Consider the following 13046-nt stretch of genomic DNA (forward strand, 5'->3'; position numbering starts at 1 on the left):
AATTTTAACATTGAGCTTGCGAAGTGCACTTTAGCAGAAAGATTCCAGAACTTTGCAAAGAAAATAAACTTGAGGTAACCAGAAAAAAAAAAAAAAAAAATCCACTTTATTGAATGGCAAAGAAGCGTTTACTGAGTTTCAGGCAGAGCCCACATTTTATTCTTCATATCCCCAGACCGGGAAACCTGTATGTGCTCAATAAATACTTGTTGTTGATGCAAAAGACTGCTTGTTGAATGTCCAACACATGTAATAATAATTTAAACTCATTATTAAATGGTTCCTATCCACCAGTTTTTGCAAAATAAACCTTTCACTAAAACTGAAGATTCTGGTATTGAAAACTTGAAAAACGTCATTAATCAAGCAAAAAGGTTTCATTTGTCCACTTGCTCCAGCTGTCGGCCTTTAGGGAGAAAATGGAGATGCGAATCACTTGTGAACATCTCCCCTTAACTGCAGGAAACATATTGCACGTAACAGGGTTGTAATTGTTTTAAGATTTCATGAGCACGTGGAGATTAGCCCAGGCACCCCTTCATAGAGAACGGCGTGGTCGACCCCCAAACCTTCCAACTAGAGTCGCCCCTCACGCACCGGTTTAGGATTTCTTTCTAAGCCAAAAGTCCTTGAAAACGGGCATAATTGAAGGCAATTCTAAAGGTCTGCGCGGGCCCCGGGTCGGCCCCAGGCGCCTCGGGCAGCCACCGGGGGGCGCGGTCCAGCGGGGCGGTGCGGACCCAAACTCTCCACGCAGGAAGAGGTGGAGCAGCTTCCACCGCGGCGGGAAAAAAAGGCGCCCGGAAGGCTCCCGCTGGCGTCTGTAGCCGCGCGCAGCTCCCGCCTGGGTGTCCGCCCGCAGCCATGCCCGCCGCCGGCTTGGAGCTGCAGCGCCCGCCCTCGCAGGAGCAGCCTGCGGACTCCGGCGCCGACTCGGGTGCGGACTCAGGGGCGCCCGCCGCGCGGGTACCGGAGCCGCGGCCCCTCGGGGAGCGGCAGTACCTGGGGCAGATCGAGCACATCCTTCGCTGCGGCGCCAGGAAGGAGGACCGCACCGGCACCGGCACGCTGTCCGTGTTCGGCCTGCAGGCGCGCTACAGCCTGAGAGGTGACCGCGCCGGGTCCCCCCGGCCCCGCCCCCCGGGCAGGACGCCTTCTTGGAGGGAGGGCAGGGTCCTAATTAGGCCCTGAGCAGCAGTGCTCCTTAGATGCGTTCTGCTGCGAGTGGCGTTTTCCTGCGTTCAGTCCCAACCTCCATCCTGGGTAGGGGCAGCGGCCTTAGCCCCATTTCACAGGTGGCGAAACTGAGGCTCGGATTAGCGAAATCACTTGCGTAGGGTCGCTATTTTCCTTTCCTAGCTGCCGAAACAAATACCTACCATGCAAGGGATTGGCTTAACGAGTTTGTTGGCTCCCGGTTTCAGAGGTTAGAAGGGTCAGTATCTTCTGGCTGGTGGGCGACCTTTTGGAATTCCTTGGCTTTTCCGTCACGTGGTGGTGGGTCTTCTCCTTTCTCTTCTGGGTTCCCTTGACTTCCAGCTTCTGGCTGCTTCTCGAGGCTTCTTCTGAGTCCAGTTTTCTTTGCTGATAAGGACTTCAGCCTTATTGGATGCCCACCCTCACTCAGTTTGGGCACACCTTAACTACTAACATCTTAAAAGGTTCTATTTGCAAACGGGTTCACACCCGCAGGGCCAGGAGTTGGGACCTGAACATGCCTTTTGCCGGGGGACCCCCTTTAACCCGCAACAGGCACACAGATAGGGGAGGTGGAGTGGGGATGTAAAGCCTGGCCCCCCTGTGCTGTTAGTCACCTCAGTATGGGGTCTCCTCCAAAGCGGGCACCATCTAGTTAGTGTTTGTCCCAGACTAGAGAGTGGGAGAGGATATGCCTGGACTTGTCCAGGAGGTTCACTCCAGGGCTCGTTTTGAGCCTCCTGGCTGTCTCCATATGCAAGTTCTCTGAAACGGTTGGGGCAACTGCTGGAGAAGGGAGAGGACTGGAAGGTCCGCAGAGTTTTCCTATCCACGCCCCCACAAACCAGCTTTGTGGTTTGACAACTCAGGAGTCCAAGTAGGAGGAGCCTGTATTCGTCCTTTCTTCTTTATTTAAAACAGGATGGCTTCTTGGGTGGAAGTGCCTCTTGGGAGCTGTCATAGCCTGATCCTGGGATCACGTGGCTCAGAACACTTAGGGTCAGGTTTCCGGGGACAAAGTGGCGGAGGGGGGAGGGACACAGGACATTAGGTGTGAGGTTGTTGCCTTCCCTAACATTCCACAGGCAGACTCTTTTGACTCCCTTGATCCTGGATTGAGCATCTGCTGCCAGTGGTGGGGGTTGGGATTCCTCTTTGATAAAGAGCATCTTTGGCAGAGGTGTTCAGGTGATTTTGTGTGGGGAGACCCAGCACTGGGGGAGCAGATTTACTCTAGTTAAGAGGGGAAAAGTCCCTCCATCCCACCCACCTTTTAGAGACCTAAATAAACACAAGCAGCTGTGGCTCCTCTGCCTTGGACAGCATGGGGAGTTTTGTCTGAGCAGAGGGATCCACCTGCCTACAGCCCCAAGCCTAGTGGTCTTGAAGGAGTCACAAGCCTACTTTTTTTTTTTTTTTTTGAGTTTTGAAATGCAATTTTATTGAGATATATTCATATACCATATAATCCATTCAAAGTATAAAATCAGTGGCTCACAGTATCATATAGTTGTGCATTCATCACCACAATTTTGGAATATTTTCATTACTCCAAATAAAGAAAAAAAGAACACTCAAAACAACATCCCATAATCATATCCCCATCATTATATATATATATGTACATGTTTATATATGTATATATGTGTGTGTATAGTTATGTAGTTATACAATCAAGAATCAAGTCTAATGATTTAGAGTACAACAGATTCAGTTATTTCCTTCTAGCTATTCTAATACTCTAGAAGATAAAAAGGAATATCTATATAATGCATAAAAATAATTTCCAGAATGACATCTCAACTCTATTTGAAATCTCTTAGCCACTGAAACTTTGTTTTGTTTCTTTTCCCCCTTTTGGTCAAGAAGGCATTCTCAATCCCACAATGCCAGGGCCAGGCTCATTCCAGGAAGTCATGTTGCCAGGGAGACTTACACCCCTGGGAGTCATGCCCCACTTAGTGGGGAGGGTAGTGAGATGAGTTTTGTCATAGACAAAAGTCTTTGTAGGCACGTGCTATGGGTAAGAGGCAGTAATTCTCATACATGATATGGCAGATGAAACAACTGTTGTAGCTGTGGAGAAACACCTGTGCAAAATGTTCAGCTATCCAAGTAGACACCAATCAGTTCTTGGTACCTCAACTACAGCACAAATGACCCAACAAAAGGCACACTCCCAGACAACAGAGTTGGGGTTAGAGGATACTAGAGTGGACAACTCAAATAACAGCTACAAAAATTCCATCAGGAAGAACTGTGTGGTGACTCCACCTAACAGTATTTTGGCACTGGAACACATGACAGGAAATATTGGACTTTTAGGAGTGGCAGACCAGGGAGTTCCCTATTTAGGCCATAAGTTCAAAATCCCAATCTCAATATACCTGTTCTATTTTTTCACTGGAATGCATTCACCATGGGTAGGCTGCAGTGGTATTAAAAGAAAGGCACCCTGATTCTGAATTGGAGGTGATGCAGATGTCTCCCTCCTGAAAATTAGACACTCTGATTATTGGCATTCTGTAAATTGAACACTCCCTATGACTACAAAATACATTCTGTTCCTTGTTTGGTGTGATCTGTGTTGTTGGCAAAAGCCTTTCTGCAATAAAATACTAATGTATGGAATGAAACTGACAGATTCTGAACTTGGTAATTTTCTGGCCAGTGAAACCACAAGTCCCCATGAAATGTTTTGTTATTTAAATATTTTGTTTTTTAATTTCTTACTAAAGTATGAAAACATTAAGTATTTTAAAAGAGGAGTATTTATATAACATAAATCCCTATGTTCTGGTTTGCTAAATCTGATGTTATATGCAAAATAACAGTAATGGATTAGCTTTTATAAGGGAGATTTATTAGGTTACAGGTTTAGAGTTCTAAGGCCATAAAAGTGTCCAAACTAAGGCATCAACAAGAGGATGCCATCACTGAAGAAAGGCCTGGGAAATGTAACACCTTTGTCAGCTGCAGAGGCATTTGGCTGCTGATCTTTGCTCTGGGGTTCTGGTTTCAGGATGGATTTCTCCAGAATGTCTCTGGGCTTGTCTCTGTTAACTTCCTTCTCTCAGCTCCTGTGCTTCCATGCTTAATTTCTAAGTGTCTGGGGGTCTTTTTAGCTTCTTCAGGGCAAACTCTAACAAGTCTGCTTTTTAATCCAGCCCTTCTGCTTGGAGCTGGGGCGAGGTGCTTTACCTCCCTGGTTTTCAGCTTCCTCATGTGTTAAAAATGGAGGAAATAATTCTCAGTAGGCAATACTGGTAAAAGTTGGTGCTTGAAAACTATATCCCTGTTATATGACTGTCAACCATACATGTTAACGTGGGCTGACTATGTGCTGCACTTAGAGATAAGCTGTTCCGGTTTTATTTACCTATTGCTGGATGCTCCCCCTCTTTCATCGCTCCCTGTCTGATGAAACGGAGGTCAGAGCAGTAGCTCAGGAGGGTGGTTTGACCCTTAAATAGGATCGGCCTTGTGTGTTTCACACAGTTACTATTTGGGTGCACTGAAAAAATGGAGATTAATTTTCTGTACAAAGATTTTAAAAGAATTCTTTCCTTTTGACTGGTGTGATACCTGGGATTGTCTGGTCCCAAACCGTGGAATGATGAATGATGGCAGGATGAACATGGAACTAGTCCTGAGAGCCTTTGAACTTGGTCCTGGAACACATTTTGTGCTGTCTTTGTACCTTGACAGCAGTCACATTAACCAGGTGTTGGCAAGTAGCTTTCCCCTTCCCCTTCCACATAGGCACCCCACCCCCCAACCCCCGTCCGTCTCATTTTGTGGCTTTCCCGAGTCCAGTGGTTATGCCTGGGGCCCCACCCAGATCCGTGTCATCTACTTGGACGTTCCTGAAGTCAGCTTACTTCCTTCCAAAGAGAAGTTCAGGTAGTGTTCTATTTTTCCCATCTTCATATTGCATGGCAAATTGTTTTTCAGATGAGTTTCCTCTGCTGACCACCAAACGTGTATTCTGGAAGGCTGTTTTGGAGGAGTTGCTGTGGTTTATCAAGGTAAAGAATTTGTTCCTGGTGGAAGTGGACAGTCTGTTCTCAACATGGCAGCTGGCAAGGCCCTTTTAAAAGTCAGATCATGTCACTCCTTGGTCTAACGCCCTTAGTGGCTCTTGTTTTACTCAGTTAGAGCCAGGGACTAGTAAGACCCCTGTTGGGGCTCTGGCCAGCTGCCACCCTCCCACTCACTCTCTCTGCTCCTCCCATCCTGGCCTCCTGCTAATCTTTGAGCACGGCTGAAGGGTCCCACCTAGGGCTCCAGCACTTGCTGTTCCCTTTTCTCTGGAACCTTCCCACATGTAGCCTGCCATGCTCACTCATCTCCAGTATTCTTCTCTGGCCTTTCTGTCTAAGGCTGTGATTCTCTGCCCCCCATACCCTTTATCATCATCTGATGTATAATGTCCGTCTTCCCCCATTAGAAGGATAAATAAATAAGTAAAATTTATCATAAGCTCCATGAAGGTAGAGATTTTTCTCTTGTTCACTGGTGTATCCCCAGAGCCTAGAACACAGTATTGAACACTGATTACGGATGCCAGCCATGTTTTGTGTTCTTATAAATGAGAAGAGCCTTTGTTACTATGCCCATTCCAAATGGGAGGAGAGGGGAGACTTGAAGCAATCAATATATGTGAAAGTTTGAGAAATAATTTTTTCACTCCCAAGAAATAAAGACAAACTCAACAATAGAAAGAGAGGAAGCTAGATGCCCAGAAATAAAAAGAATTCACCTGTTTTAATTTAAAGCTTCTATACAGGGTCCTAAGAAGTCCTCACCAGGAACATGTCAGACTCAACCCTGATAGGGTTATTCCTTGGGTGATTAAGGATATTATAGGAGTCAAAATGTCCCTGCACTACAGCTAGAGATCTATGGGCAAGATGGAGAAATGGGGGCTGTGTGATAGCTAATATTTATTGAGCGCCAAGCATTTTGTTTGTATTATCCACTCATCACATTGACCATGTGGTAAACTAGTAACCTGCTCTCTTAGAGATGGGGAGAGTGAGGCTAGAGGACTTTGGGAGCTGGTCTGAGGAGAAAGTAGGTGGAAGGGCCAGGCCCTGAGCCCAGGTGTCTGTGCACCACCCCCCCCAATCCTTGCCGATACCCAGGTTCTACCCAGAGGTGCCCAAGGCAGACCATGGGGTTCCCCTTGGGCTGCATGAAGGTGGAGAGAAGACACTATCAGGACAGAGTTTAGGATGTAATGGGCTGAATCTAATGAGAGAAAACAGAAAAGGAATAAAGATAAGGCTTTGGACTTGGCAAAACAATAACACATAACTATATAAGTATAGATTGGGGGTAAATATAGCTTTATAGTGACACATATAAGCTGTGGATGAATTAAGGTCCAAATTTAGTTAAATGTGACTGATCTATTTGCCAGAAAAGCTAATGCTGATTAGGCATAGAAATATCCTATACATGCCAGGTATAAAAAGACTAAGTACACAGGAGGCATAAAATACATTTTGGGGTTTCACACTTAAGAGGCAGAACACATTTGGTTAAGAAACAGAAGACTTTCAGATGACGTGGGAGTAATTAAAGGACTTGGAGGTGTTTAGAAAATTTAGTTGAGGGAACTAGAAAAGATGAGGGGGTGGTTCTAATAGAGATCAGACTGTCCCGTAGACCCTCAGAAGGTCTGGGCTGAGGCTAGCCCGCTGAAGATGAAGATAGGATGAGCTTCACAGGGAAGGTGTTGAGCACCTGCTCTGGGCATTTCGGGCACAGGCTGGGGTGCCCGCTTGGGGAGTCAGTCTTGGGGCATCAAAAGATGACTCGGAATTCACTTGGGTGTCTGCTGTCCTCTCCTGGTCTCTTCCAGGGATCCACAAATGCTAAAGAACTTTCTTCCAAGGGAGTGAAAATCTGGGATGCCAATGGATCCCGCGACTTTTTGGACAGCCTGGGATTCTCCACCAGAGAAGAAGGAGACTTGGGCCCGGTTTATGGCTTTCAGTGGAGGCATTTTGGGGCAGAATACCAAGATATGAATTCAGGTGAAGAGACAGAGGGAGGGAAGCCTCAGATTTCCATGAGTGCCCTTCACAGCATGTTTGCTTCTTTGTTTCAAATAAGTAAATTCTGGGAGGTGAGCAGTCTCTGCCCTGGGAGCTGATGTGCACCCATGACCCAGACAGGCAGGGGTAGAGTATGGTGGGGCAGGGTCCACTGAGGTCGGATTGCACTCTTGGTGATGAACATTTGCTGAGCATTTACTGGGTGTTCAGCACTTCATTTGCAGAAAGTCCCATGGTCTATAGTTGGTCATTGCATTGGGAATTAAGAAGGGAGGATCAACTGTGGGACAAGAAGCTCGGACATTGCCCTGACCTTCCTTTTCAAAACTGAACCACCCAGCACACTCTGGTGGCGCTGGTATGACTGCACAATCCTCTGTCACCCTCTCCTCCTTGCTCAGCTGGGGTGTAGGGAGAGTGAAGCATCACCACCTCCTGAGTGTTACAGAGCCCAGCTCTGTCTTTTGGCTCTTCCAGTCCCACCTGCCCTTTGGAGAGGGATTACAGAAGCAAATGCCTGCCCATGTGTCTTGCATGGAAGGGACAGGAAGTTATAATTTCCCAGCTCTATAGGGACCTGCAAACTGGGGAGAATGAGTCCCATCTAAAAGGGACAGTCACATTTTACCACTCCAGCCAGCCGGAGGAATCAGGGCCCAGTGTTAGAATTCTTTAGTAAAATCCTAAAATCTGCATTTGATGTGCAGTCATGAGGTTTTGTAAGTGTTGGCAGCTCTTCAGAAAGTTGAAAAATGCCTTGTGGGCCAAACTTCTGCAGGGAAATAACCAGAAGGTTGTTAATGAGCAGCCTCTGTCCTAGGACATCTTGGGATGCTGGGCCATTCCCTGGCTTCAAGATGCCTTAAACCCTGCACAGCGTTCAATAGTTATTGTTGTTGAAGGGGCCATAGTGAAAGGATGGCCTTAGACTTGTGCTTATCTGTTGGATTTCAGCAGGGAAATTTGTCTTTTTATTAAATTTTTATTTTGGAATAAATCTAGATTCCCAGGAAATTGGAAAAATATGTGCAGAGAAGTCCCCTCTGCCCTTCACCCAGGTTCCCCCAGTAGTAACATTTTGATAAGTTGACATTGATGCAATCCACAGAACTTATCAAATTTCACCAGTTTTACATTTATTCATTTGTGTGTATATGTGTACGGTTTTATCATGTGCAGATTTGTGTAACCACCATCACAACCAAGATACAACCAACACTTAATCTTTTTTTATATATTCATTTTATTGAGATATATTCACATACCACGCAGTCATACAAAACAAATTGTACATTCGATTGTTCACAGTACCATCACATAGCTGTACATTCATCACCAAAATCAATCCCTGACACCTTCATTACCACACAAACAAAAACTACAAGAATAATAATTAAAGTGAAAAAGAGCAATTAAAGCAAAAAAGAATACTGGGTGCCCCTGTCTGTCTGTCTGTCTGTTTTCTTCCCCCATTTTTCCACCCATCCATCCACAAACTAGACAAAGGGGAGTATGGTCCTTATGGCTTTCCCATTCACATTGTCACCCCTCATAAGCTACATTTTTATACAATTGTCTTCAAGATTCATGGGTTCTGGGTTGTAGTTTGATAGTTTCAGGTATCTACCACCTGTTAATCTTTTTAAAATCTTCGTTATTACCTTTATTGGAACTGATTACAGGAAGACTGTTCTCCAAAATGGTTAAGAACTACTGGACTAGAACACAGTGTGACACCAATAAGTAGAAGTTTAACCAAAGGAAAATATAAAGCTCTGCACTTCAGTTAACAAAACCATTGTTCAGCTTCAAGTTCAAGTTCAGAAGGAAGGCAAGGAATTAAAGTCCAGAGACCAGAAATGGGAAAAAAGCACAAGACGGTGTAATCATTGTAGAGGTTTTCTGATATTTATAAGTCATTAGTGTGTTTGGCTGCTAATTTTAGGTGGGAGTGTTGGAGGGATAATATCTGGATCAGATGAAGGAATCCATAGCACTCTCTTAGTTGGAATGTTTACAAAATGGCGTATTCTGTTTTTAGATACAATAATTTCTGTGGGATGGGGATAAACTAGACTGTATCAGTGAAATGTGACAAGAATGGTTGATGGGTATAAAGGCTAAGTGCCATAGGGACCCCTGGAAGAAACTAAGATTGTTTCGGTTAGAGAAGGTTTGGCAGTGTTGGGAGGCAGTGACACCAAATACTTAAAGAACTTGTTGTAGAACAGAAAACAGATTTTGTTATAGCTCCAGCTGGATAGACCCAGGGAGGTTAAATATACAATGCAGCAAAATTGGAGAAGTTTGTAGCCTTCGTGGGCTGTCTTGTAACCATGGGTCACCGGGAGCTGTGGAAGGACATTGGGTGAAAGGCTGTAAGAGACTGAGCTTAGAGGATGCTGTGATAAATGTCAGCATGCGTGTTCTCTCTTTTGACAATTCTACAGATTATTCAGGCCAAGGAGTAGACCAACTGCAGAAGGTGATTGATACAATCAAAACCAATCCTAATGACAGAAGAATCATCATGTGTGCTTGGAATCCAAAAGGTTAGCAGCATCACAGTTTCTCTCTTGTACTAACCATCCCCTTAGCAAGATGGGAAGTGCTGTGTGTGGCTTTGTGCAGAGGCACATGGTGGCTTGTGTGACCTTGGGAAGTCACATGTGGTCAGATGATGACATTGGATGCAGAGGATCTTAATTTGTGTATTTATATTAGTTCATACTCCAGAAGGGCTTTAAATTACCTATTAAATTACACCTAAGATTTTAACATTTTAAACTGGAGCAGATGTGGTTTAAGACCACCTCCACTTCACTATTATTAACATTTTTAACTATTGTATTGTAAAATTAAAATTTCTGCCAGGATGTAATGAATACCCAGAGTGGAATTTTGCATCTATACTAGAGACTTTGAATATAGGAGTGTGCCTGACATACCAATTTCCTGTGGCCCCTGCAAATGAATTAACCCCTCTTTGTATCTGTAGTTTGGGGCCATGAAGGTAGCACAATAAGTAATTTCAGCTCAGATAGAAGAGCATTACTTCAGCTGTGGACTTTGATCCCATAAGTCTAGTGCTCTTGGCTAGGTTTCCGTCAACTTCGTGCCACCACTAGGTTGGGTGGAATGGTTGGAATGGTCTGCTTTCTTTTTAAAAAGCAGATAAAACAAAGCACTGTTTCATTTTCAAAGAATTTCAAACTTACAAGACAGTTGCAAAAAACAGACCCCATAACAGAGAATTCCAATGTGTCCGTTACCCAGATACCCCAACTTTTAAAGCATTTTATCACATTTGCCATACCACTCTATCCATCCATCTCTTTATATATTTTTCTAAACATTTGAGAATAGGTATATATATCCTTCTTGGGCATTTAGTAAATTCATGTACCTTTCCTAAGAACAGGATATTCACTTACATAATCACTCCAAGTACAGTTATCAAGTTCAAGGAATTTAGCATTGATATAAAGCTTAGAGTCTGTATTCCAGTTTTTTCACTTGTCCCAATAATGTCCTTCTTAGCATTTTCTCCTTCTCTATTTGATCCAGTCCAGGGTCACATACTGTATTGAGCTGTCATCTCTTTGGAATTGTCTGCATTTGACAAGGAGGGGAAGGTGTGGTTCGTGGGGACACTGTTGCCAACCACATGAGTTGACTTCTTCTCTCCTATTTAATTTTGACTGGAGCTATGTTCTTAAAAAGCACTCCCCTGCTTGTTCTCTGTTCTGGCTCCTTAGATCTTCCTCTGATGGCACTGCCGCCGTGCCATGCCCTCTGCCAGTTCTATGTGGGCAGCGGCGAGCTCTCGTGTCAGCTGTACCAACGGTCGGGGGACATGGGCCTGGGTGTGCCTTTCAACATCGCCAGCTATGCCCTGCTCACCTACATGATCGCGCACATCACAGGCCTGAAGGTGGGAAAAACTGGTCATTAACTTGTAATGCACCGAGCCCCCAGAGTTTTTAACGTGGAAAAACTAATTGCCAAGAATTCAGTATCTAGTTAGTTCTAAAGTTTGCTATATGTAAATTAGAGAGAAATGGCTCACTTCGTAACCTTGCGGGGAGCTTTCGTGCCCTTGTGTTCTACATCAGCTAACAAGTTGAGACAACTTTTATGAGTTAACTTTCCAAAAGCTACCATGGTTAAATTCATATGTATATATATATATATAGAGAGAGAGAGAGAGAGAGAGAGAACCTGTAGGTTTACAGAAAAATCATGCAGAAATTCAGAGTTGCCATGTACTGCCACCAGAACATACAGTTTTCCCTATTATTAACACTTTGTATTAGTGTGGTATCTTTGTTAAAATGGATGAAAGATTATTACTATATTTTTAACTATAATCCATAGTTTACATTAGGGCTCACTGTATGGTACAATCCTACTTTTTTTTTTTTTTTTAAACTTTTATTCTAGTAACATATATACAAACTAAAATTTCCCCTTTTAACCACATTCAGTTATCTGATTCAGTGGTGCTAATTACATTCACAATGCTGTGCTATTACCATCACCATCCAATTACCATCACCATCCATTACCAAAAATTTCCATCACACCAAAGAGAGATTCTGTAGCAATTAAGCATTAAATCCCCATTCCCTACCCCACCCCAATCCCTGTTAACCTGTATTCTAGTTTCTGACTCTGAATTTGTTTATTCTAATTATTTTATATCAGTGAGATTATATAATATTTGTCTTTTTGTGTTGGACTTATTTCATGCAACATACATTCAAGATTCATTCTTGTTGCATGTTATCAGAACTTCATTCCTTTTTGCAGCCAGTATTCCATTGTATACCACAATTTGTGTATCCATTCATCAGTTGATGGTCACTTGGGTAGCTTCCATCTTTTAGCAATGGTGAACAATGCCACTATGAACATTGGTGTGCAAATACCTGTTCAAGTCCCTGATTTCATTTCTTTGGGGTATATACCAAGAAGTGATTGCTGAGTCATATGGTAGTTCCATGTTTAGCTTTCTGAAGAACCTCCAGACTGTCTTCCCACAGTGAACACACCATTTTACATTCCCACTAACAATGAATAAGTGTTCCTATTTTTCCACATCCTCTCCAGCACTTGTTATTTTTTGTTTTTTAATAATAGTCATTCTAGTGGGGGTGAAATGGTATGAAATTGTGGTTTTGATTTACGTGTCCCTAATGGGTAATGATGTTGCTCATATTTTCATGCACTTATTGGTCAGTTATATATCTTCTTTGGAAAAGTCTCTGAGGGTCTTTTGCCTATTGTATTATAAAGTTGGTTTGTCCTGTTGATGAATTGTAGGGATTCTTTATATACTCTACATATTAAACCCTTTTCAGATATGTGGGTTCCAAATATTTTCTCCCGTTTTGTACGTTGTCTTTTTTACTTTCTTGATGTACAAAAATTTTTAATTTTGATGAAGTCCCATTTATCTATTTTTTCTTTTGTTGCTTTTGTTTTTGGTATAAAGTCTAAGAAACCATTGCTTAACACAAGGTCCTGAAGATGCTTCCCTACATTTTCTTCTAGAAGTTTTATAGTTTTGTATCTTACTTTTAGGCCTTTGATTCATTTTGAGTTAATTTTTGTTTATTCTGTGCAGTAAACATTCTTTTGCATGTGGGTATCCAGTTTTTCCCAGCACTGTTTGTTGAAGAGACTGTTCTTTCCCCTCTGAGTGAATTTGGCACCCTTGTCAAAAATCAATTTGCCCTTCTCAAAAATCAATGTGAGGGTTTATTTCTGAACTCCACATTC

General features: G+C 43.4%; 1 protein-coding gene across 1 annotated transcript in view; it reads left to right on the forward strand.

Annotated features, from left to right (window-relative positions):
- Positions 1-791: 791 nt before the first annotated feature.
- The window catches only part of TYMS (thymidylate synthetase), a 40962-nt gene continuing 28707 nt past the window's right edge, over positions 792-13046 (forward strand). Inside the window, exons 1-5 of the mRNA XM_037806100.1 lie at positions 792-1108; positions 5152-5225; positions 7067-7241; positions 9713-9814; positions 11021-11196. Coding sequence (XP_037662028.1) covers positions 865-1108; positions 5152-5225; positions 7067-7241; positions 9713-9814; positions 11021-11196 — 771 coding nt within the window. The 5' untranslated portion in view covers positions 792-864. The remainder of the gene's footprint in view (positions 1109-5151; positions 5226-7066; positions 7242-9712; positions 9815-11020; positions 11197-13046) is intronic.

Source organism: Choloepus didactylus, chromosome 16, assembly GCF_015220235.1.
Source record: "Choloepus didactylus isolate mChoDid1 chromosome 16, mChoDid1.pri, whole genome shotgun sequence".
In the NCBI taxonomy this organism is placed as follows: Eukaryota; Metazoa; Chordata; class Mammalia; order Pilosa; family Megalonychidae; genus Choloepus; species Choloepus didactylus.